General features: G+C 37.8%; 1 protein-coding gene across 3 annotated transcripts in view; it reads left to right on the top strand.

Moving 5' to 3' along the window:
• The window catches only part of LOC108603414 (segmentation protein cap'n'collar), a 32,824-nt gene that overhangs the window by 4,667 nt on the left and 6,000 nt on the right, over nucleotides 1-22,157 (top strand). For 2 of the 3 annotated variants that reach the window (XM_033294191.1, XM_017992209.2), the window contains 4 exons: nucleotides 6,144-6,380; nucleotides 6,455-6,542; nucleotides 17,176-17,255; nucleotides 17,330-17,722. In XM_033294191.1, coding sequence (XP_033150082.1) covers nucleotides 6,144-6,380; nucleotides 6,455-6,542; nucleotides 17,176-17,255; nucleotides 17,330-17,722 — 798 coding nt within the window. Of the gene's footprint in view, nucleotides 1-6,036; nucleotides 6,073-6,143; nucleotides 6,381-6,454; nucleotides 6,543-17,175; nucleotides 17,256-17,329; nucleotides 17,723-22,157 lie in introns of those variants that run through there. The other variant, XM_033294192.1, reaches the window with a different exon arrangement.

The raw sequence follows: 22,157 nt of genomic DNA on the forward strand, positions 1-22,157 counted from the left end.
TCAAAGCGCAAAAGAGAGAGTGAATGAGTATTTTGAGTATTTGTGCAGTTTTCGAAACAATGTCAACTGCGAATATTTTTGACTTGCTAATTAGCGCTGCGGGTCTGACCTCTATTTGACTTGATTTGGGTTTCTTTTTGGGATTTTAAACTTTTTGCTGTCCATTTTCTAATGTTGTGTATATCATTAGCTTAGCCATGTGCTAAATTCGAAAACTCAGCTAGCAATCGTTTATCGATTACATGTGCTTCCTGTTTAGTATTGATAACAGCTGTTAATTAGTATAATTTTATGACGTCAGTTCGCACTTTAGATTATAATCAGTGCTATAGATATGCAAGCCTTTTTTTTCAATACTGTTTCATTTTTTCTCGCTGTGTTTATTTTGCAAATTGCATTTAAATACATACTTGAATGTAAGCGTAAATATTTATGTGTTTAAACATTGCATGGAGAGGTGACTAATGCCATTTATTTTCGATTGCCTTTAGCTGCTTTTCCATACATTTTTGCAAAGCAAGAAACATGTCACGAAATGTTTTCCATTTTAGCGGCTGACAGCAGAGAACGCATTTTTTGCATATATATTTGTTTTATTTTTATGCATCTCGAGCGTCAGTTATATACACATGATCACAATCAAATGGGTCACAGTTTTTCCCACTCACTTTTTGCAAATTAGCCTGTGCAATTGGCTTTGAGTTTTGTTAGTTTATATATTTTAATGCTATTTATTTTTTACCTTGACAACATACATTTGTTGTGATAAATTATAATCAAACTGTCTAAACTGTCTTTAAGATGCTTGTGCCCAATTCTCTTACTCATTAGTATGTGTGCGTGTGTGAGCGAGAGAGCAAGATGAGGTCACTACTACGATCGAATGTCGTTTACCTTATGCTATACAAAAGCTTTACTAATTGTAAGCGTATCTTAAAAACACACACAAACAACTTTATCTTTGTGCTTCTTTTTTGATTTTGTTTCGCGCAGTTTATTTTTGTTGTTGCTCTTTTTTTGGCTAGCGCTCTTTGCTCATTCATTTCGCAAGAATAAACAAACATGTGCGCAAAGCGCAACAGCTAAAAAGTTTTGTTGAACTTCGTTTTCATCACAAGTTCTTTGCTTTGCTTTTCATATATCATTTCTCTATTTTAACTCAGTTTAATTTTAAAATATGATTACATTTTTTCTATGACTGTACTTTTCTCATTAACTTTTATTTAAATTGTTAAATTGTTCCAATTGCATTCTAGTATGAACACATTGTGTATAGTTTTTGACTGCGCGGGGGGGTGAAAACAAACAGCGAACAGCTGATATACCGGCATATTTACTCACCACATCTCTTGCAGTATTCTTCATATTCAGCCACAACATAGCTATCTCTTTTCTGTTATTCAACACGCGCGCTCTTCACCTCTGCTGGCAACTCAGCGCCAATCAGCATTCACCACGCAACTTGTAGCGCAACAACCACTTTAACGAAGACAGCAACCAGTAGCAAAAACACTTGGGGTTGAGTCTTTGATAAATGAAACTTGGGCGTAGGCGGGAAATTTGAATTTAGTTTTAATAGGCGTGTGTACAATAATATATTGAAAATTGTGCGGCTAGCTGTCATTAGAATTAGAATACAACAAATATTAATTGAATACAGCTTTTGAAGTTAATGCTTTACGCTTTAGAGCATGTAGAAAATTCTAACAAAAAACAATTTATAAATTTTACTACGCGCAACCTTGAATGTAAATATTTTGAATATGTTACGGATCCGCTTGTTATATTTAATTACAATCTATTAACAAATGCACACAATTTATGGCGCTATCATCTTTATAATCTACAATTTTACAATTTCTCTCACTAAAACTTAGTAAGAGTGTAAAGAGGTTGTTAGCTTATCAGCTTAGGGCACTTAATTCCACAATCAAATATTTTATGAGCTCTCTCTCTTGCTCTGCTCACTTGTCTACGACGTTAATATTTAATACTAGGGTCTTCTAGGCACTGCCAATAAGTCGAATCAATTATTTTTTTTAGTCTGTTCGCTGGCTATATCAAGAGTGTTACGTGTGTACCGGGGGAAACAGAAAAGTTTATTTTGCAAAATGTGCCTCAACGAGGAGTACATGCATATGCATATTTATTTAGCGGTGTGTGTGTGTGTGTGTAAATTTATAAACTTTCTATATTCACATGGGCAAATTGAAAAATCATTTGAGCGTAATTACGCTGCATTTTCACTTAATTACACAAAAAGTGTTAAAGCATAAGCGATTAAAGGTTTTGCACAAATGTACAAATAGTTAATTTCTAATAATTAAATAGCGTTAATTATGGCTTATGTGGGCAATCGCTTGCCCCTTAACCTGGCTACTGTGTGTGCACATGTGTGTGTGTGAGCAAGTTTTAAATGATTGATGGGGGTTGCGAGCTTTTAAATTGTTAATTGCAGTTGGCAAACGTATTGATGATGACACAAATGAACAGTTATTATGCTTATGTGGGCGGTATCATAGCCTAACCGCAAATAAATTCACAGACAGGCAGTCCGACTTGGCACGGCAGGATACTTGTGCTATATGTGTATCTATCAGATACATGAGACACTTGGCCACTTGAATTTTTGCCGCTTTGTTGGTGGGCAACTCTGACTGCCTGACTGACTGCAGACTTGACGAGCGCATGATTAATATGCGCCGCACTTGCAACACACTCGTCTGTGTGTGTGTGTGTGTGTGTGTGTGTGTGTGTGTATACGTGAAGTGATCTTGCACGGCTTGCTGTCAGCTCAGGTGTCATCAAAAAAATCTTTGCGAGGCTTTATTAATGACGTTCGCCAACCTTTTTAGCCGCAGTTGTTGTTCGAGCCTTTAACTTGCCTTTCCTTTTTAGCTGCATTTTTATTCTTTGAATTTGTATTTTGGGTACTTTCTACCGTTGCCGACATTTGCTTTCACTTTAATGCTTTTCATTTGATTTGCCGCGGCAAAGGATCAAAAATACATTTATCTTGGTTTACGAGATGCTGTGGTCAAGTCTTTAATGCTGCACTAATTGTTGCTACAAAACGTTGCAAGTGTCAATATTTTGATGCTAATGCTGACCACACAGTGTTGATTGATTAACAATGAAAGAAAATTAAACTAAGCGCAAATGTTATAAATGCAAAGCTAAGACTTTGTTCAGTTGTTGTGGCTTATAAACAATTAGTACGCTACTTTGCTATAGTTGCTATTATAAATTTAGTTAAACTAGTTTGCTTAGACTTTGTTTAATACCACACGTGATTGTTATAATATAAACAATTAGGCGGCTAGTTCAACTTTGCTATTATAAATTTAGTTGAAGTAATTTGCTTAACGCAGCCACGATTGTTGCTTTGTGTTGAAATAGTTTAACCCACTAAAAGTGCAAGCATATTTATTTTTAATAATAAATTAAAGCAAAGATAAATATTATGTCTTAACTCATTTTAAACGCAGCTCATCTCTTTACTAAATACACGTGCTCTTAGTCATGCTAAAATACGCACTACTATTATTTTTATTATTGTTTATTAACATTTGTTTCGTCACGTATTAGCCATATAGATAAGGCTATTGAGTCTGAAACTATTGCACGATAAGTTTATGTTGATAGCCATCTTTCTGGCAAAAAATTTATTTTTGGCAGCCACTTTATACTAATTATTGTTACTAAGTTAAGCCATAAACTAAGTTGACAACTATTAATGGCATAGCACAGCGCTTAAATACACTTAGTTGTTAATTTTGTATATAAAAGACAGTTTGCCGACAAATAAGCCTCTGACCTTTTACGCCCCAACTTGCTCGCTTGCCTTTGTCTATCTAGCTCACTCTCTCTTATGCGCGCTCTCGCTCTTGCTTAATTGCTTATTTTTTTTTTGAGAACATGCGCAGTGCACAGCATGTGCAAGGGCACCAATCGCACTCACACACACAGACAGACTCTCTTACTCCCTTGGGAGAGCAACGCGTCTGCGTCGCTGCTGCAGTCGACGTCGCGCAGTCAGCGTTGCGCGGCAGCAATTGATTGGGCTCACAGCAGCAGCGACTGACGGCGTCGGCCCTTTTTTCTTTCTTTTTGTGGATCGAGCGGGAGACCAATGATGCCGCCGCCATGCTAAACTCTCAACGCTGCTGGCTCTGGCTCTGGCTCTCGCTTTAGTTGCTGAGTAATGCAGGAGATAGGCGTGGTTCCCACATACACATAATGATTGATTGCTTTTTGTTTCACGAGCAGCAGCAGCCTCAGCCGCCGCAGCAGCGCAGAAAAGTTCAACGAAAGCCTCACAATGCGCGACGGGGCCAAACAATTTCATTAAAACATAAAAAAAAGAAAGAAAATTTACCCTCTATAATTCAAGTGGAGTGGGCAGCAGTCTAAAAAATAAAATGTCGCCTTTGGAGTAAAAATATTTGTAGCAATAGCAAACATTTTAATTAAGCCATCAATGTTGCAATTGTCATGCTTGAAAATTTGTTATGTTGTGTCATTGTGTGTGTGTGTGTGTGTGTAGATCGTCCAGTCAGTCACTAATGTACGCCATTATCCTGTGATTATACGCTCGAAATGATTTTCAGCGCTACCTGTGCAGCCGCAGAAATTCCACTGCCTGCTCTTTTTGACGGCTTAAAACGCCCAAAAATTTCAGCATTTCGAGTTTGTTGACTTGGTCAAAAAAGGATTAAAAACCCCGAGAACAAGTCCAGCATACAAAATGCAACATTAACGCTTTAATTTGTAACCAAACTCCCCTTTTTTTTCTTTCTGTCTTCAGTGTCTTTTAACATGAATTTGCGTTTTCAAATTGCAGACAAGTTTATTTCGCTTGGGTTTTAGCCAATTTTGCAAGTGTAGATAAGGCTAAAATGTAAGAATCAGCTCTGGAGTTTTGATATAAACCAATTGCTCTTTTGAGTATAAATTTAGTTCATTTTGATTCAACTGATTGAGCAAATTGATAACTAAACTTATTCATTTTACTCTAATTTGTAGCACAAAGAGCTCTTGGAAAATCTTTTAAGTGCTTTAGCCAATTTCCAAACTGTAGACTCTGCGCTTGAGTTTCGACCAACTAAAGTTCCCACTTATTTATTTTGTTCTTTACTGTGAGATTTTTGTTCATTTGGGTACAACTAATTGAGCAAATGGAACGAACATTAACTGAACTTATTCTTTTTATTTTAAATTGTAGTACAAAGAGCTAGTATATATATAGTAATCAATAATTTCGACCAACTAAAGTTGCCTCTTGGTTATTTTATTCTTTACTGTGAGATTTTAGTTCATTTGGATTCAACTAATTGAACAAATGGAACGAACATTGAGTAAACTTATTCCTTTTATTTTAATTTGTAGTACAAAGAGCTCTTGGAAAGATTTTGTGGCTATAATATGAGACTATATTCTATATTTTCAACTAACTAAAGTTCCTCCTCAATTATTTTATTCCTTAGTGTGAGATTTTAGTTCATTTGAATACAATTAATTGAGCAAGTGGAACGAACATTAACTGTTTACTTAACTTATTCATTTTATGCCAATTTAGTAGTACATAGAGCTCTTAGAAAAACTTTCAAAAGCAGCCAAATAAATGCGCTTGAGTTGCCAAACTGTTTTAAACTAGGGTAGTTCCAATTCATTTGTATTGTTACAAAATGAACCGCATACTAACTGATAACTGTAGCTATTATTTTTACGCTCGTATGTAGCACAAAGAGCGCTTGAGATTTTGATAAGCGCTGCTGCTCTTAAAAGAGCCGCAACTAATCTTTGGAAACGTGTCGCGCTCTTTAGGCCAAACGCACAGACACTGCGCTTATCGCTAGACAACAGTTATCAGTCATATAAATTGTAAAAACAAGCGTAAGAGTAAACAATATCACACCTAGAACACATGTTTTATTTAAATTATTCAGTCGAAAGAGCGACACTTGAACAAGTGGAAGCAAAACTCTTAAGCACAAACAAACAAACTGAAGTGCATTTGTTATTAAAATTTGAAGCAAAAGCAAAACAAACATGAAAGTGTTAATAACTAAAGTAATGAATAAAATGTGCACGCTTTATTAATAATATACAAAATAATTAATAATAATTAAATTGATTTGCAGGAAAGTGAAATCGCTGAGGTGCTTTATAAGCAGGATGTGGATTTGGGCTTTAGCCTGGATCAGGAGAAAATTATTAATGCTTCATATGCAAGCGGCAATAGCTCAACTGATGCTAAGAAAGATCAAGATGCTGCTGCTGGGGAAGAAGTGGCAGCCAAGGCTACAGCTGACAGCAATAAACTTAATGCTGACGATGTGGAGAAGCTTGCGGCTTTGGAAGAGCTACAACAAGATAAGGTAAGTGGAAAATTTACAATTGAATTTCATAACAAGAAGCTTTCAAAAGCTTTTAATTAATTTTTAATTTGTAGACAACACTTAATGAAAAGGATGCTGCCGATTTGGAAGCAATTACAAATGAATGGGATGGCATACCGTTTACTATTGATAATGAAACTGGTAAGTTATAGTTACAAACAGTAGCTAATGTCAGTCAAAATGGCGGCTGCCAGCTGTGTAACGAAAATGGATTATCCTGAGTCCTTACGCCATTATACTTTTTTGTGTGTGGCGTTTTATAAATGAATGTAGGCATTTTGAGTTGACAGGCACGAAAATTAAAAGAAAAATGAGCTTTTCTTTTTCTCCACCCACACACACACACACACACATACATACATATGGCCTGATATCGATAAAGCCGACGCCGCTGCTAATCTGCTTGGCAATGCGCCCAATTTCATATCCAAAGCGGCGGCGGCCTGTGCTCGCTTTTCAAACAAACTTTGACACGCACACGAACTTTTATTATTAAAAGCAAAAGCGGCAGCAACTGGGAGACGTCTGTAGCCAGCAGCAGCAGCAGCAGCAAAAAGTAGCAGCCGCACGTCGCATGCAACATTTTGCTTTTTGAAAAATGAACGTACCATGATTCGCCAAAAAATTGTAACACGATAATGTATATAGCTTATATATATGTGTGTGCACAACCTTTGGCCTATAGCCAGCACATATAGCAGCTCAACCCAGTAGAGTCCTTAGAGCGAGAGCGAACGAGTGTGGCCGCCATTTTGTAGAGTGTCAAAGCCACCACCAAGCAGCAGCAGCAGCAGCAGCTCCAACTTCCCGCAGCAATCAAGATAAGCTGCAAACTCAGCAGCAGCGCATTTTCTATATCCACATATCGTTAGCTGTTTATTCATAGGCATTTATATTGCTTATTATTATTTCTCGTAGCCAACTATTTATTATTAAAAATCCATTGATGCGCGCCTATACTGAAGATTAATATCATAGGCAGGGCAGTCACACGCTTTTGTTCCCAACTCCCCAGAGAGCGAGAGAGCGCGTTAGCGTTAGAAAGAGAGCGCGGCTATTGTTCTGCTCGCAACTAAAATGAAAGTCATTTTTGTATCTTTAATTTTGTTTCACTTCAATTAAGCATAGCTATGTGTATCTATGTCTATGCGTGTCTTTCCTATATATAGACAGACCTATTGCTAGCGCATACGCTTTTCTTTGATTTACAGGTAACTACTGTTTGTCACATATATCAGTCAGTCAGTCAGTCAGTCAGCAGTTTTTACTAACTATTGTAAGCCAGTCCTGTTGCTAATGAAGCTGTAAAGCGTTTTGTCCTGTATTTAACGCCTTGTCATTGGTGCATATGTTTTCCAAGACTCTCCTCATTGTCATAATTAAGTTGCTACTCCCAGAGTCTCTGAGATTGTCGCAGCGCTACGCTCTTTGTATATTTTTATTAATTAATGCTGCTTGTCTGCCTTAAAATCGGTGTACAGTACGCACTTTATATATGAAATACATATAGACGCTATAGCAAAGTGTATAGCTGTCTTATAGTTGAAATACAACAAAGTGTAGAGCAGTCTTATAGCTAAAAATATAATATCACAAAATCTTGTAGAAAGTATGACCAGAAGAAGCGGCGACTCCAAATATTAAAACAATTTTCTTTGATCAACACTCATTTCATGAATAATTAGTCACCAAATACTTTTTGTTGCATATTCTTAATAACGAGCTGTATAAAAATATTAATTAAATATTTATTTTAATTGTAGCCTAGAATTAAATTCTATGGTACAAAATTGGTATTGCCAGAGCAACAAAGGCATTCAGGCTGATTAATTAAATATACATTAATCCATATTCACAATTTTATGAAAATCGTAATCAATTAGTTGAGTCACTGTATATGTATCCTTAATATATAGCAGAGTTAGAAATTCAATACTCAAATTTATATATTTGTGCATTGTGCATTTATTTCCAATTTGAATTTGTGTTACGCTTAGCTTTATGCTTAAGGAATTATTTTAATACTGAGTGAATTGAAATTTGTTGAAACGAATTTTTGAATTGCATTAATTTATTTTCAATTCAAAACTTACGCGCAGCTTTACGCTTCAAGCATTTTTTTGATATTAAGCTAATTCCTTTTTATTTTTAATTAAATTTGAATTTTTATTTTAAATGCATGAGCTGATTTAATTCAAACTAAATTCATGCTGCGAAGTCTAATTCAAATTGAATGCTCTTCTTTGATGTCTAATTTCAATTTTGTACTTTAATTTGAATTGAAATTATTTATATTTATATTTGAATTTCAATTTTTATTTTGAATTAATTAAAACTTCGAATTCCAATACAAATTAAATGATTTCTTTGCTTACTAATTTCAGTTTTTAACTTTAATTCACACTCAATTTTTATTTAGCTGCATTACGACTGAATTCCAATGGAAATTAAATGCTAGCTGCAGTTTTTCACTTTAAATCAATTTTAATTTTTAATTAATTCAAACTGCATTCCAATACAAATTAAATGCTTTGCTTGTTTTCTTTAAAGTTTGCACTCTAATTGAAATACAGCGTCTCATACTGTCTGCTGTGCCCTTTTCTTATAACACAACTCACAAATCTGATTACATTGATGCTGCTTGGAATTCGCTGTGCTTGTGTTGTGTTATTTTTTTTTTTGTTATTATAACGCTTTTGTTTGTTATTTTGTCATATGTACATATTTTTCTTAGCTCTTAGCCAAGAATAATATCAAACTACATACACTAGACGGCTTGACAAGTTTGGGAGCATGACTTGACACTGTGCGCGCTTATTCTCAATTACGCTATAGATCTAACGCTAGCAACATATATATATATATATATAGCTATAGCTTAACTGCCATTATGCAATCAAGTTGTGAGCTGCCAAGCTACGCAAGTTTATTGACCAGCCTAAGATCGGCTAACGCAACTAACGGGTCATTCACATGGGTGCAAAGTACAGTTGTCGCTATTTTGAAACGCTGCACAACACTGTTTATTGATTAACTAGAACGAACGACAGGCAGTCATTATAATTGGTAATGAAAATTATGTTTGAAAAAAATGAAAAGCAAAAGCAGCTGTTGGTTGCTCTCGACCGACCTATTGATGAAAATGCAACATTGTGTCTGTCTGCTGTCTCTTTGGGTCTGTCTGCGGCCAGTGCAATGCGCGGCATAGAAAATTCTACATGGTCAGCATTACGTTACAGAAATTTACACAAAATTTTACACAACAAGCAGCGCGGGCGGAGGCGTGCGGGGGTAAGCGGCGCAGACTTGACCAGACGCACAATTTGCTGCATAATCATATCGCTTTCAAGTGGCCCAAAGAGCGCACTCACTACTACACACACATACATGTGTGTGTGTGTGTGTGTTTGCCAAAAACTATTTAATAAATTGCATAAGTTTTTAACAAGTCAATTGAGCGCAGACTTGTGTGTGTGTGTTTGTATGTTAATTATTTATAACAAGTTCATTCATGAATTGTAAAAATTCATTGTGCAGCTTCAGTTGCGTTTTGTGGCAACTCATGCACACACACACACGCATGTAAAATAGCCAGCACTATTGCTTTAGTTTACTTTTTATTTTTAGCAATTTCATTGTTGACACTATCGCTTGCTGCCAAAGATCTGTCCTGTCATAATTGTTGCTTACAAATTTGAGGTTATGGGCGCCGACTCGTTCGCCAAAATGCAAGCTCAGTGCTTAAAAGTGAAAATCAGTGTTATTACACACACTTCAAAACTTTAAAGTGCATTCATTACGACTCTTTCACCGGAAATTCGTTTGAAACAAAGCGCAGTACTTCTCTCTCTTTCGCTCACTTGTCTTGTCGGTCTCTTTTGAGCATCTCGTGCGCAACAATTTAAACTAATTAAGTTGTAATGGCTGCCGCCGCACACTCGAAGTTAACTTAACATTCAAGCTTCCCCTACATATATAACGAAAAAATTGATCAAGCCGCTGATGATGCTGCTAATTTTTATTTTCCTCTCTTTTCGATTTATTTTTGAACAAATTCAAATGCTAGCGACTGCGCATTATAGTTCAGTGGCCCACTAATGCATGCTATAGTGCCTAACAACAATAAAAAGAGCAACAACAACAACAACAAAATTATAATAACAACAACTGCCAGTTTGGCTTTTGATTGCGTTAATTGTGTTAAAATTTTTAGTGTTGAGTGAAAAACTTTTTATGTATGTGGGTCAATTTGAAGGTTCAATAATTGGCATTATTAGCCGCTATAGTTAAATAAAAGTGGGAGTGGGTGCCTATAATTAGCTAAAGTTAGCTAGAAAAAAGCTAAGCAGCAAAAGTCCCAAATCAAAGCAATTAACAAAGCTGCGCTGCACTTTACTTTAAACTAAATTGGCTTAAATTTTGAAGCGCAGTTATAAACTTAGCTTAATATATATACTATTCAAATAGAAGTGGGAGTGATAATTAACTAAATTTAGCTAGAAACTAGTTAAGCAGCGCATAAGTCCCAAATCAAAGCAATTTTAAACTATTTTTTAACAAAGCTGCGCTGCACTTTTCTTTAAACTGAATTGGCTACAAATATTAAGTTCAGTTATAAGCTTAGCTTTATATATAGATACTATTAGAATAGAAGTGGGAGTGATAATTACCTAAATTTAGCTAGAAAAAAGCCTCGAATAAGTTGCAAATTAAAGCAATTTTCAACTTTTTTTAGTCATCATTTCAAATTAAATTCCTATAAATTTTGAGGCCCAGTTAACTTAAGTGTGGCTTGTATATTTTCTATAATTAACAAATAATTTAAACCAAATGCTATTTGCATATAAATTAAATAAAAGTGGGTGTGTATAATTAGCTAAATTTAGCTAGAAAAAGGCTAAGCAGCGCATAAGTACCAAATCAAACAATTTTCAACTTTTTTTTTAACAAAGCTGCGCTGCACTTTACTTTAAATTGAATTCACTAAAATTTTGAAGCGCATAATAGAAAATAAAGAATAGAATAGAATGGAAGTGGGTGTGATAATTAGCTAAATTTCGCTATGAAAACGGCTAAATTGTGTATAGGTCGCAAATTAAATAAATTTTGAACTTTTTTTCAATAAAGCAGCGCTACACTTTACTTTAAAATGAATTGGCTGCAACTTAGCTTAATATATATACTATAAGATTTGCATAGAATAGAAGTGGGCGTGTGTAATTAGCTACATTTAGCTTGAAAAAAGTTAAGTATAGAATAAGCTGCAAAATCAAAGAAATTTTCAATTTTTTGCTTTAACAAAGATGCGCTAAACTTTACTTTAAACTGAATTGTCTACAGTTATGAACTTAACTTAATATATATGTATATTATGTTAATAATATAGTTATGTAAAAGAAGTTAATAAGCTAAATTCAGCTAGAAAAAGGCTAAGCAGCTAAATTGAACTGCAGCTTTGAACTTTAAGTACGCAAAGCTGCTTTGCAACAAACTTCAAATTGAGCTGCCTTAAATTTTAAAGCGCAGTTATAAACTGAACTGAAGTATAAGCTTGTATATTTTGTATAATTTACAAAAATGTCGCAAGTTGAGCTAAGCGACTTTGGCTTGGCCAAAAGCGATTTGCTAAGCATCTATGCAGATATGTCGCAGCATTTGCAACAAATTGTGGAATGGCTGCAGCAACTAACACACTTGCAACAGCTGCCGCTGCAGCGCATGCAGCAGCAGCTTGCAAGCTGCAGCAACAAGTTGCAGGCAATGGGCGCCAAGTTGCAAGCGAAGCGCATGAAGGCGGCATTTTTTGGACGCACCTCAAATGGCAAAAGCGCAGTGATCAATGCAATGTTGCATGAACGCGTAATGCCTAGCGCGATGGGGCATACAACAAGCTGCTTTTGTGAGGTGGCAGCGAGTGAGCAGCAAGCTGCAGCGCATGTAATGATTGAGGGGGGAGATGGGCAGGAGTTGAGCATTGAAAAGCTTAAGGATTTGGCCAGCGCGCATTCGTGGCAAGCGCTAAGTGCGCGCAGTTTGTTGCATGTGCGTTGGCCAAGCAGTCGCTGTGGACTCCTAGCGCAGCAACTGGTGCTGCTGGATACTCCTGGCATGGATGTTAATGCCCAATTGGATGCATGCATCGATGGCCGCTGTTTGACTGCGGATGTTTTTGTGCTGGTGCTAAATGCAGAGTCCACAATTTCGCGTGTGGAGCGACAGTTTCTAGCGCTGCTGGCGCAGCAGCTTGACAACCCGCATATATTTATATTGAACAATCGCTGGGATGCGGCAGCAGCGCTGGAGCCGCAGCTGGCGCAACTGGTGCGTGAGCAGCACACGCAGCGTTGTCTGCATTTACTCATAACAGAGCTGCGCATTTATCAGTCAGCGGCGCTGGCCAAACGACGCATTTTTCATGTGTCTGCGCTGGAAACGCTGCGACTGCGTGAGCAGCCTAAGCAAGCAGCGCAGCTGGCAGCGAGCGCGCGTCAGCGCTATGCAGAATTTGAAAGCTTTGAGCGTGAATTCGGCGCTTGCATTGCGCGCAGTGCGCTGCAGTCGAAATTAGCGCAGCCCTGCGCTGCTGCAGCTGAAATGCTGCTGCAAATAGCAGCGCTGCTGCAGCAAGTACAGTTAGAGTTGGCTGAGCTGGCAGCGCAGCAGCTAAGCATTGAAGTTGGCAGTTTGGGGCTGCAGCTTGCAGCTTTGCCTGCGTGGGTGCAACAGTTTCGCTGCCCATTTGTGCCACAAGCGCTGCAGCGCTACAAGCAGCAGCTTAATGAGCATGTGCAGCATTTGCTGCTGCAGCAGCTGCAGCTGCAAGTGTGCCAGCCAGCGCAGCAGCAATTGCCTGCCAGGCTGAGACTAAACTTGCCAGCTGAACTGCTAAATGTGCAAGCGGCAATGCTGGACTTTCAGCCTGCGCTGCAGTGCCGCTTTAGCTGGGGCATGGCTGCAATGTTGCAACGTCTGCAGTGCAAGGCAAAGCCACAGCTTGCTGCATGGCAATTTGCACACACTGATGCACACATGGGCGGCTGCTTGCTGCTCGCTGGACTTGTAGCCCGTTCGCTGGGCTGGCGCTGCTGCTTGGGCCTGGCCGCTGCACTTGCCGCTTGCTACTGCTACGAGCTAAGCAGCTGGACGCCGCAGGCGCAGCAGCGCAGCTATAAGCAGCAATACGCGCGACACTTGCAGCGACGTCTACGCAGTCAAGTGCCGCAAGCGGCCAACGCTTTGAGGCAACAGCTGCAGCAGCAGCACTTAGAGCTGCAGCAAGCTGCGAACTTGCAACAAATGCAGCAGCACCAACTGCAGCAACTGCAGCAAGCAAATGCAGCGCTGCTGTCACGTTCGCAGCAATTTCAGCAGCGCTATCTATGTATTTAAAGTTACTGTTTTTTGTATAGTTTGTGCCAATTAAAAGTTAACTTTAAGCCAGTTAATGCTGCCGCTAGCAACTTTAATTACTTTTTAGCTGCAGCGTCAATTAGAACAAAAACCAGTTTCAGTTCGCGTAGCTAAAGTTTGACTCCATATTGCGCGCAAAAGCAAAAGTAAAAAAAACGCACACATACAAACAAACGCAAGCTAAGCTCCGCCTACGAAACGAAACACACACACACATACATACACAAGCAAACGACTATGAACGCAGCCCCACAACATAACTGCGCACATATAGTTGTCTCGCTTGCACTTAGCAATGGCCTGTGCTCAACGCCATTTCTCTTTTGTGCGCTCAAACTGCGCTGTCGACGTCGCTGCCACAGCAGCCAACGTCGCTGCTGCTTGGCACAAACGTTTAGAATCGTATTTGAATTTTTATATACGCTCGAGTACCGCTCAACGCTTGACGCGCGCTCGCTACGCAGTCGCTAACAAGTTTAGAATTTAACGTGTATTTCGCACAGTGTATTTCTAATAATAAATGCTAAACAAGTGAGCCAAAAGTCAAGTGCTCAGTTTTGCTTATAAAACAGTTAACACAAAAGTGAAAGTTCGCCAACTAAATGTAAAACAAGTTACCAAACTGTTAAACAGGCCGCAACGCTAACAACAAAAAAAAAGCTACAAGCTCCTCCACCATTGTGCGATTCTTTTAACTGTAAAAATTGTGCAAAATATACAAAGTTTAGTGGCAACAGTTGTTGCAATTGTTGTTGCTGTTGTTGTTGCAACATACATTACATAATTGTCGAAAATCAACAGACACAACAATCAAATCAACGAACGTTTATGTCAACAATTTCGTGTTCAATCTAGCCAACAATAGGCGCAGCCGAAATAACAACACCCTTTGTTTGGATTACAAAAATATATATTTGATACATTGTCTCGTTCGCTGTCACAGTTACGAATATTGCATTGAATCAAAGGTTTGTACGCGATTCGTTTTGCCAGCAATCAAAACTTGACCGCATTACGGCAACATTTTGATTTTGTTAGCTCAACAAATTGTTGCTGACAGTTGGCAAACAGTTGATGAACTAACAAATGTTAAATGTAAAATGTAACAATTAGAATTTATGGCGAGCAGTAGTTAAATTTAATGCATAAAGTATTTATTACGGTGCGAAGTGTTGCTGCTAAGCTAAGAATTTAATTAGAATTTATTATGTGTAAAAGAAATATTGGCATACGCTAGAATATAGCAAGAAGTACATAGCATATATATATAAATAGAGTTAGATATATTTATAGTGAGCTGTACTTTCAAGTTTCTCATTTCACAGCTATATAGATTGATAGATAGATAGTAACAAGAAACAAGAAATAAAGTAATTAAGAAATTCAAAACTTGAAAGTACAGCTATCATATTATATGTAACTATATCTATATTATCTATATATCAATAGAGTTACATATAATATGAAAGCTGTACTTTCAAGTTTTCAATTTTGTAATGACTTTATTTCTTGTTTCTTGTTACATTCTTATAACAGAACATCGAGAATTATTCACAACAAATATTATAAAATTACATTAAGTCATTAATTGCATGACTTAATATTTGTAATGGATATGCTAAGAAAACATTCTTAAATTCTAAAACACAAATATATAGAGAATCTCTCAAACTCAATCTTAAAATACGCATAGCCTAAAGAGTTTTTATAGTTCGAAATATTTATTTATTTATTTACAAGCTTAATTATTTTACAAACTAATATAAGAACTAAAAGTGGTGAGTGCTAGCTACTAATGCCAACGATTCTAGTTCGAAATATTAAGTAAGAGTTGCACCATTTGTTTAAAAATATAACTAAGCCTTTAAAAGAGCAAGCTGCTCTCCAAACTAATTTGGAATTGGTTTGATGTTGAGCTGAAATATAACTTAAGAGCCTAGAATACAAAATTATAGCTGCTTAATGGCTAAGCTGCCAAAACTTTAAATAGTTCAAATATATTTATGTTATCTTATTAGTTATATTATTAGTTATATAATATTTATATGAATAGTAATATAAATATTGTAACTAAAGCATTTAAGTACTTTATACCAAAAGTATCCAGCTTATGCTTATATACAAAAGATAATGCCACAAGTTCTTTGCTTTTGTTGTTACCGACGGCTTAAGCAAACGATTAGCTTTCAATAGTGTTTACTCTCTCTCTCTCTCTCTCTCCAAGTGTCACCCACACATAAGCTTACGCCCCAAGTGGCAATTTGAGTCGATTAGTTATTGAATAAAACTTGGAAAAGCAAAACTTGGCTAGAAATATTGCGGGGGTGGGTCAACAATGACAGCCGCATCAACGCCTTTTCCCACATCAGCGGCAATTTGGGAGTACGGAAATATCAGTACGCCGTGAGCTTCAGCTCGCACACATATTTATGACACGGCTGGTGCTTAATTGCTGGTGACAGAATTCCAAATGGACATGCATACAGAGCAAACAAAAGATGGAGCGACACAACAATAACAAAACGCAAGGCAAATCGAATAATATTTTTATAGACACACAACAAAGCGAGCAGCCAGCTTGGCCAGCAGACAAACAACAAGCCCAAAAACGCTAAGCAAACAGTCAACACACACACACAGAGACAGAGACACGCAGACAGACAATGAACAAATTACTGCGCCCTGACCACAAACTGTTACCAAAAAAAAAAAAAAGCAGCTAGAAAAAACAACAGGCCCGAGTGTAAAAGAACAAATTAAATGCCGGTCTGGTCTCGTAGCGACCCTAAAATAACAGGCTAAGCAACATGGCCTAAACCGTGGGCCACACAAAATGGTTGCAACGAAATTGGGAAAAAAAATTCCTCGTAGAGTTTTGTAACCAATCGTAAGAACAATAAGCAAAGCCAAGCCAAGCACAACGCGTTGTTTATTCTAATTTTCTATTTTTCTGACCCTACTCAAGTGGGGCAACAGCAAAGGTCGTGGCAAGCAACCACTTGAGCCACTCACTTGGCCAAGTTGCTGCGCCGCAAGTTTTTCCAATTTTTATCTAGATGCGCCCACTGCTTACATTTATTATTTAGTTTGCCTTAACAGTTCGTGGAATTTTGTAATAATTTTGTGCTAGAGCAAATATTGAGCCGCTGTCAATATTTGGAAACGCTTATTGTAATATATATAGCGTATATAATATTTGTCAAAATCTGCAGCTGCCTTAGAATTTATATGATTAATGAATTGCTGCAATTGATTCCCAAGTGGTCAAGCGGCTACCGTATGGGGAATGCTCTCTGGGGAGCATCTACAGCCATCAAAATATTTTGTTTAAACAAACGTTTCAACTGAATTCTTTTGCCCGCAGGTGAATACGTGCGTTTGCCATTGGATGAGCTGCTCAACGACGTGCTGCAGCTATCGCATTTTCCGCTTGAAGACGACGAGGTAAGTTGGACTCCCATTGTTTCAATCTTAGTAGACTCTCTAACTTTCTCTCTCTTGTTGTTGTTGTGGCACAGTTACCCAACGATTCAGTTGCATCCACCTCGCAGGCTGCCGCTGCCGCAACGCATAGCAAAGCCGCATCGAAAGTTGTTAGCGAAACCGGTGAGGACGACTTTGAGGATCTGCAGGATTCGCTGGGCTCGCCTTTGTTTGATTTAGATGACGACGCCAAAAAGGAATTAGACGAAATGCTGCAATCAACTGCTCCGCCCTATCACCATCATCATGCGCATCCCCACGCTCACCACGCCGCCGCTGCGCATCACCATCATCTGGCCCAGCATGCGGCTCATCAGCGCGCTGTCCAGGCAAGCGCCAACTATGCCAGCGTGGGCAGCGGTCCGAACAGCGCATTCCAGCGTCAGCCGCCAACTGCAGCCGGCTTCCATCATGGCCATCATCATCAGGTAAGCAGAGGCATTGATCTTAATCCTTTGAACTCGAGAGTTAAGTGCTCGCATCCGTTGTCAAGGATGCTTCGTTTCTCTAGTGTTCCCATCTCTTTGGGGGCTTCATTTTTGTTCTCAACCACTTGATCTTATGCGTCGCGTCTGCTGTTATTTTTCATTATTATTATTATTATTATTATTTTTCTTTGCCATGTTGTGTAGCTGTTTGTACAAAGCTTCAAATCTGGTTGTATCCACTCGCAGTCACAGCCACATGCCTCTTTTGTTGTAAACCCAAGAAGAAGCAGCACAAACGAAAGACTGAGGCGAGCAACCTCAAAATTCGTTGCTTGCTGCTGCTGCTCTTCAGTTGATTTTTATTTTTCAGTCTTGTAAATAAGATTCATTTTGAATCCGGTGTCTGATCTCATTTTATGTGTCTGTCTGTCTGTCTGTCTGTTTGTCAGTCTAAAGTCGCGTTTACATACAGACATTAAATTTGCTTTTTTTGGGCTTTGCGAATATTTTTTTGAATTCAACTGACGTTGAGAATGAGTCAGAGTCAGAGCTTAGCACAGCGAGCGCAACTGTTTTAAATTGGAGTTAACTGTACTTAACATTATGTGATGTTAAATTTAAATAGCAGAATTTTGAGGTTAGGTTGCAAGCAAAATGTAAATAACTAAGCGTAACTATTTTAATGCAAGAAAGCAAGTAAAGTAGAATTTGTAATAAATAAATACAACATTTTAAAGTATTTGGGGTTAGTTTGAAAGCAAATACGCATTGAGATTGAGGTTAGGTTGAAAACAAAATTTATATTAAGCAACCAAAACTATTTTAAAGCCGTTGCTTAAGCTGAAAAAGTAAAGTAGATAAATACAGAAATAGAAAAATTTCCAAGTAATATTTGAGGTTAGATTGAAAGCAAAATGTAAATTAAGCAACCAAAATGAGTTTAAAGCAATTGCTAAAGCTGTAACAAGTAAAGTAGAATTTGTATTTGATAAATAAATATGTAGAAAATCTTCCAAGTACTAATATTGGAGGTTAGGTTGAAAAAAAATTTATATTAGGCAAGCAAAACTATTTTAAAGCAGTTGCTTAAGCTGGAAACAAGTAAAGAAGATAAATAAATAAGTAGAAAGTGTTCCAAGTAGTAATATTTGAGGTTAGGTTGAAAGCAAAATGTAAATTAAGCAGACAAAATTAGTTTAAAGTAATTAGTAAAGCTGAAACAAGTAAAGTAGAATTATTTATAGATAACGAGTATTAATATTTGAGGTTAGGTTGAAAACAAAATTTATATAAAGCATGAAAAAATAATATTAAAGCAATTAGTAAAGCTGAAACAAGTAAAGTAGAATTTTTATTAAATAAACAATAAATCTGCCAATCTCAAATATAATTTTGAGGTTAGGTTGAAAACGCAATTTATATAAAGCATGTAAAACTAATATGAAAGCAATTTCTGAAGCTGCAACAACTAAAGCAGAATTTTTTTATATTTTTGTGAGGTTAGGTACGACATATTATAGAATTTAAATGTAGAACTGACTGAATTCAATATGTAGCGTACTTTGAATGAAACAATGCGCAGCAATTGTTGCAAGAATGAAATTTTAACAGCTTACGCAGTTTTAATCTCAGCAGCTAAGTACGGCTCTAAGCCTTTGATCTAGCTAAACAAGTGGCTTGCCACATGTGCTGCATGCCACTGAATGAAATCTACAGCTGATTTACCTATGTGTCATTTAATGAAGCGACAGACAAAGAAGCAGTCACGAAGTCATAGCGACGACAATTGCTGCTGCTGCTGCTGCGGTCAGCCAACGGATTAGTGTAACCCAAAGAGCCCGAAAAGTACCGTACGAGCGTTTGATGTTAGTTTTTGTGAATGCACAGCGGGTTGCAAGTAGCGGCGGCTACTTGTTGTGCACTTGCCAAAGCCATTTAATGAGCCAGATAATCTGTTTTGTTTTCGCAGGAAGCGACCAAATCCTTTAGCCGGAAAGTGTCATTAGGCTCAAAAGCGTTGCTAGTTGCTGTCAGTTGATTGCGCTTATGATTGCATAATCTGAATATGGAATATGTGAAGTGTCAGCTTCCTGATAACATTTAATTTGCCATTTGTTGCTCCCCCCCTCACTCTTCACGCTGCAGCGCACTGACTGCTAATTGCAATCACTGGTAGTAAGAAATAAAAAAAATAACACAAGCTTTAGCTTTGGCTTAGCCTGGGCACGTTCATTAATGTCGCGTTGTTGTTTTTGTTGCCTTTTGTTGTCTCTGCAATGCGCCACTTGACTTTTCCGCATGGCGCAAAGTGTTTATTGAATTCGGTGGCACTTGCCAGCCCTTGCGCCGCGCTCTCCTCCGCCAGCTCCCAGCTCTGCCGCCTTGATTGCATCTTTGACTTTAACGCGACGCTGGGCACTTCAACAGCAACTGACGCCGCCGCCGCTGCTGCAGTAGCCCCCTGCAATTAAATCTCCATTTGCTTGCGCGCATATAATACTAAAAAAAAATACACACACACACATGCACACACATGTATGTGTTGCCAACACTCTTAGCCCTCTCGCTGGCGCTGGCTTAAGCGCCTTAATCGCCGCGCGCAGCTTTAATTATGTGAATTTTAAATATTTACAAAAAGCTGAGCGCAAAAAAAAACTTTATTAATTATTTTACAGCATCTCGCGCTGCGCGTTTTTTGCTGCTCAACAAATTTTTTCTGCTGTTTTTTAATTCAATTTGTGTAAACAGTTTGATGAGCTACAAGCGAGACACGTTTTCCACGCAAATAAATCAACTTAATGACAAAAAAATATATAAAGAGAAGCTAGCAGCTAAGAATATAAACATTAAATTGATTTAAGCTATTCATTTATAAAACTTGAGCTGCAGTTTTGTAGGTTAAGCTGCAGTTTGCAACTGAATTCAAGTTTAAGCGGAAATGCATTAACTAAATATTGATACATTGATTACATGTGCTGATTTATAAAACAAATTCAATATATTTATAACTATTATTAGAGTTGAATTGAACATTTGTATGCAAGTTCAAGCGGAAATTGTAGTACAAATTCAATTGCTTAATATATTTATTAACTATTTTTAATAGCTATACATTAAAAGGGCAATTTTTTACACACTTTGCAGCCTCCACATGCAAACAGTTTATAAACGCTACTTAAAACAGCTTTAACTACAAGACTAGACTATTATTTACTTAGTCGCGTATTGAGTTTGAGCTGCCGTAGCTAAACCCCTTAGCGGTTTGAGAGATTTTTTTTTTCTATTCGGTTTGCGTGTGAAACGCAACAAACAATGGCCAGTAGCTGGGCAAACTAACACCAGAAGTTAATGACAAGACAGTGACAATTGAAATTACACACACATACACGCATATAGACACACATACAGTTGCAGCAGCAGCAGCCAGTGCACTAAAGTAAACGCCCAGTTTACTGAACAAGCTAAGAGATTTACCTGTTTTGGCTCAGAAGCGTGTTGAGGCATATATTAGACACACACATACAAGCGTTTGTTTGTACAGCCGACACACACACACACGCACACATAGAGAGCGAGTGAGAGACTCAAGACTGTAAGCAAATGTTGTAGCTGCTGCGCTCACACGACAATTCAACGTCAACGCGCAAAGGAGTCGCCAGCAGCGCTGCAGTTTTCAGTTCAGGCCAACAGCTACAAACATTTTTAAGGCTTATACACGGGTATGTGTTCATTTCATTTATTTATCAGCGCATCAATCTCAATGTCAATGCCGACAGCGAATGCAACGGGCAAGAGCCAAGAGCGACGTCAATTTGGGGTTTGACGCCTTGCGCCTTTTATGGTTTTTGGCTTAATTGCGGTATTTTGCATTTAACAAATTGTTTCTGAGAAGCAGCAGCAGATGCAAGATAAACAGCGCGCCCACGCCTTGAAGTATGCAGCAGCGCTGCTAGCATTAGTTGTATAAATAAATAAATAGCATAACAAAAGCGCAACTAATGAACTCGTACTCGCCATAGTAATCATAGCAATACTATCATATATATATTTATACAATCGCCGCACGAACTGTCGATCAGTTATAACTTGCAACCTTTTTTAAGCGCACTAAAATATCAGACATCAAGCAATACCTGATATGAGCGTTGCCGACGACCACTGACTGCGACCACTTGTCAATTTGAGCGATATGTATTTTATTTTATTTCAATTTCATATTGATCGATCTCTCGCTCTCCCGAACTCTGACTTCAGTTCAGCGACTGCGATCGCGTCTGTGAGTTGAAAATCGCCAGATTGTTATATTGTGCACGTTTTTTGGCTTAGCCAGCGAGTTTTACTTGCAGCGCAATTCGAATTTAGTTGTTATTTTTATTATTTTTCGTTACTTTTCGTGCCTTGTCTGCGGCTTATTGTTGATTTCTAGAGAATTCCA

Source organism: Drosophila busckii, chromosome 3R (genome assembly GCF_011750605.1).
Source record: "Drosophila busckii strain San Diego stock center, stock number 13000-0081.31 chromosome 3R, ASM1175060v1, whole genome shotgun sequence".
Classification (NCBI taxonomy): Eukaryota; Metazoa; Arthropoda; class Insecta; order Diptera; family Drosophilidae; genus Drosophila; species Drosophila busckii.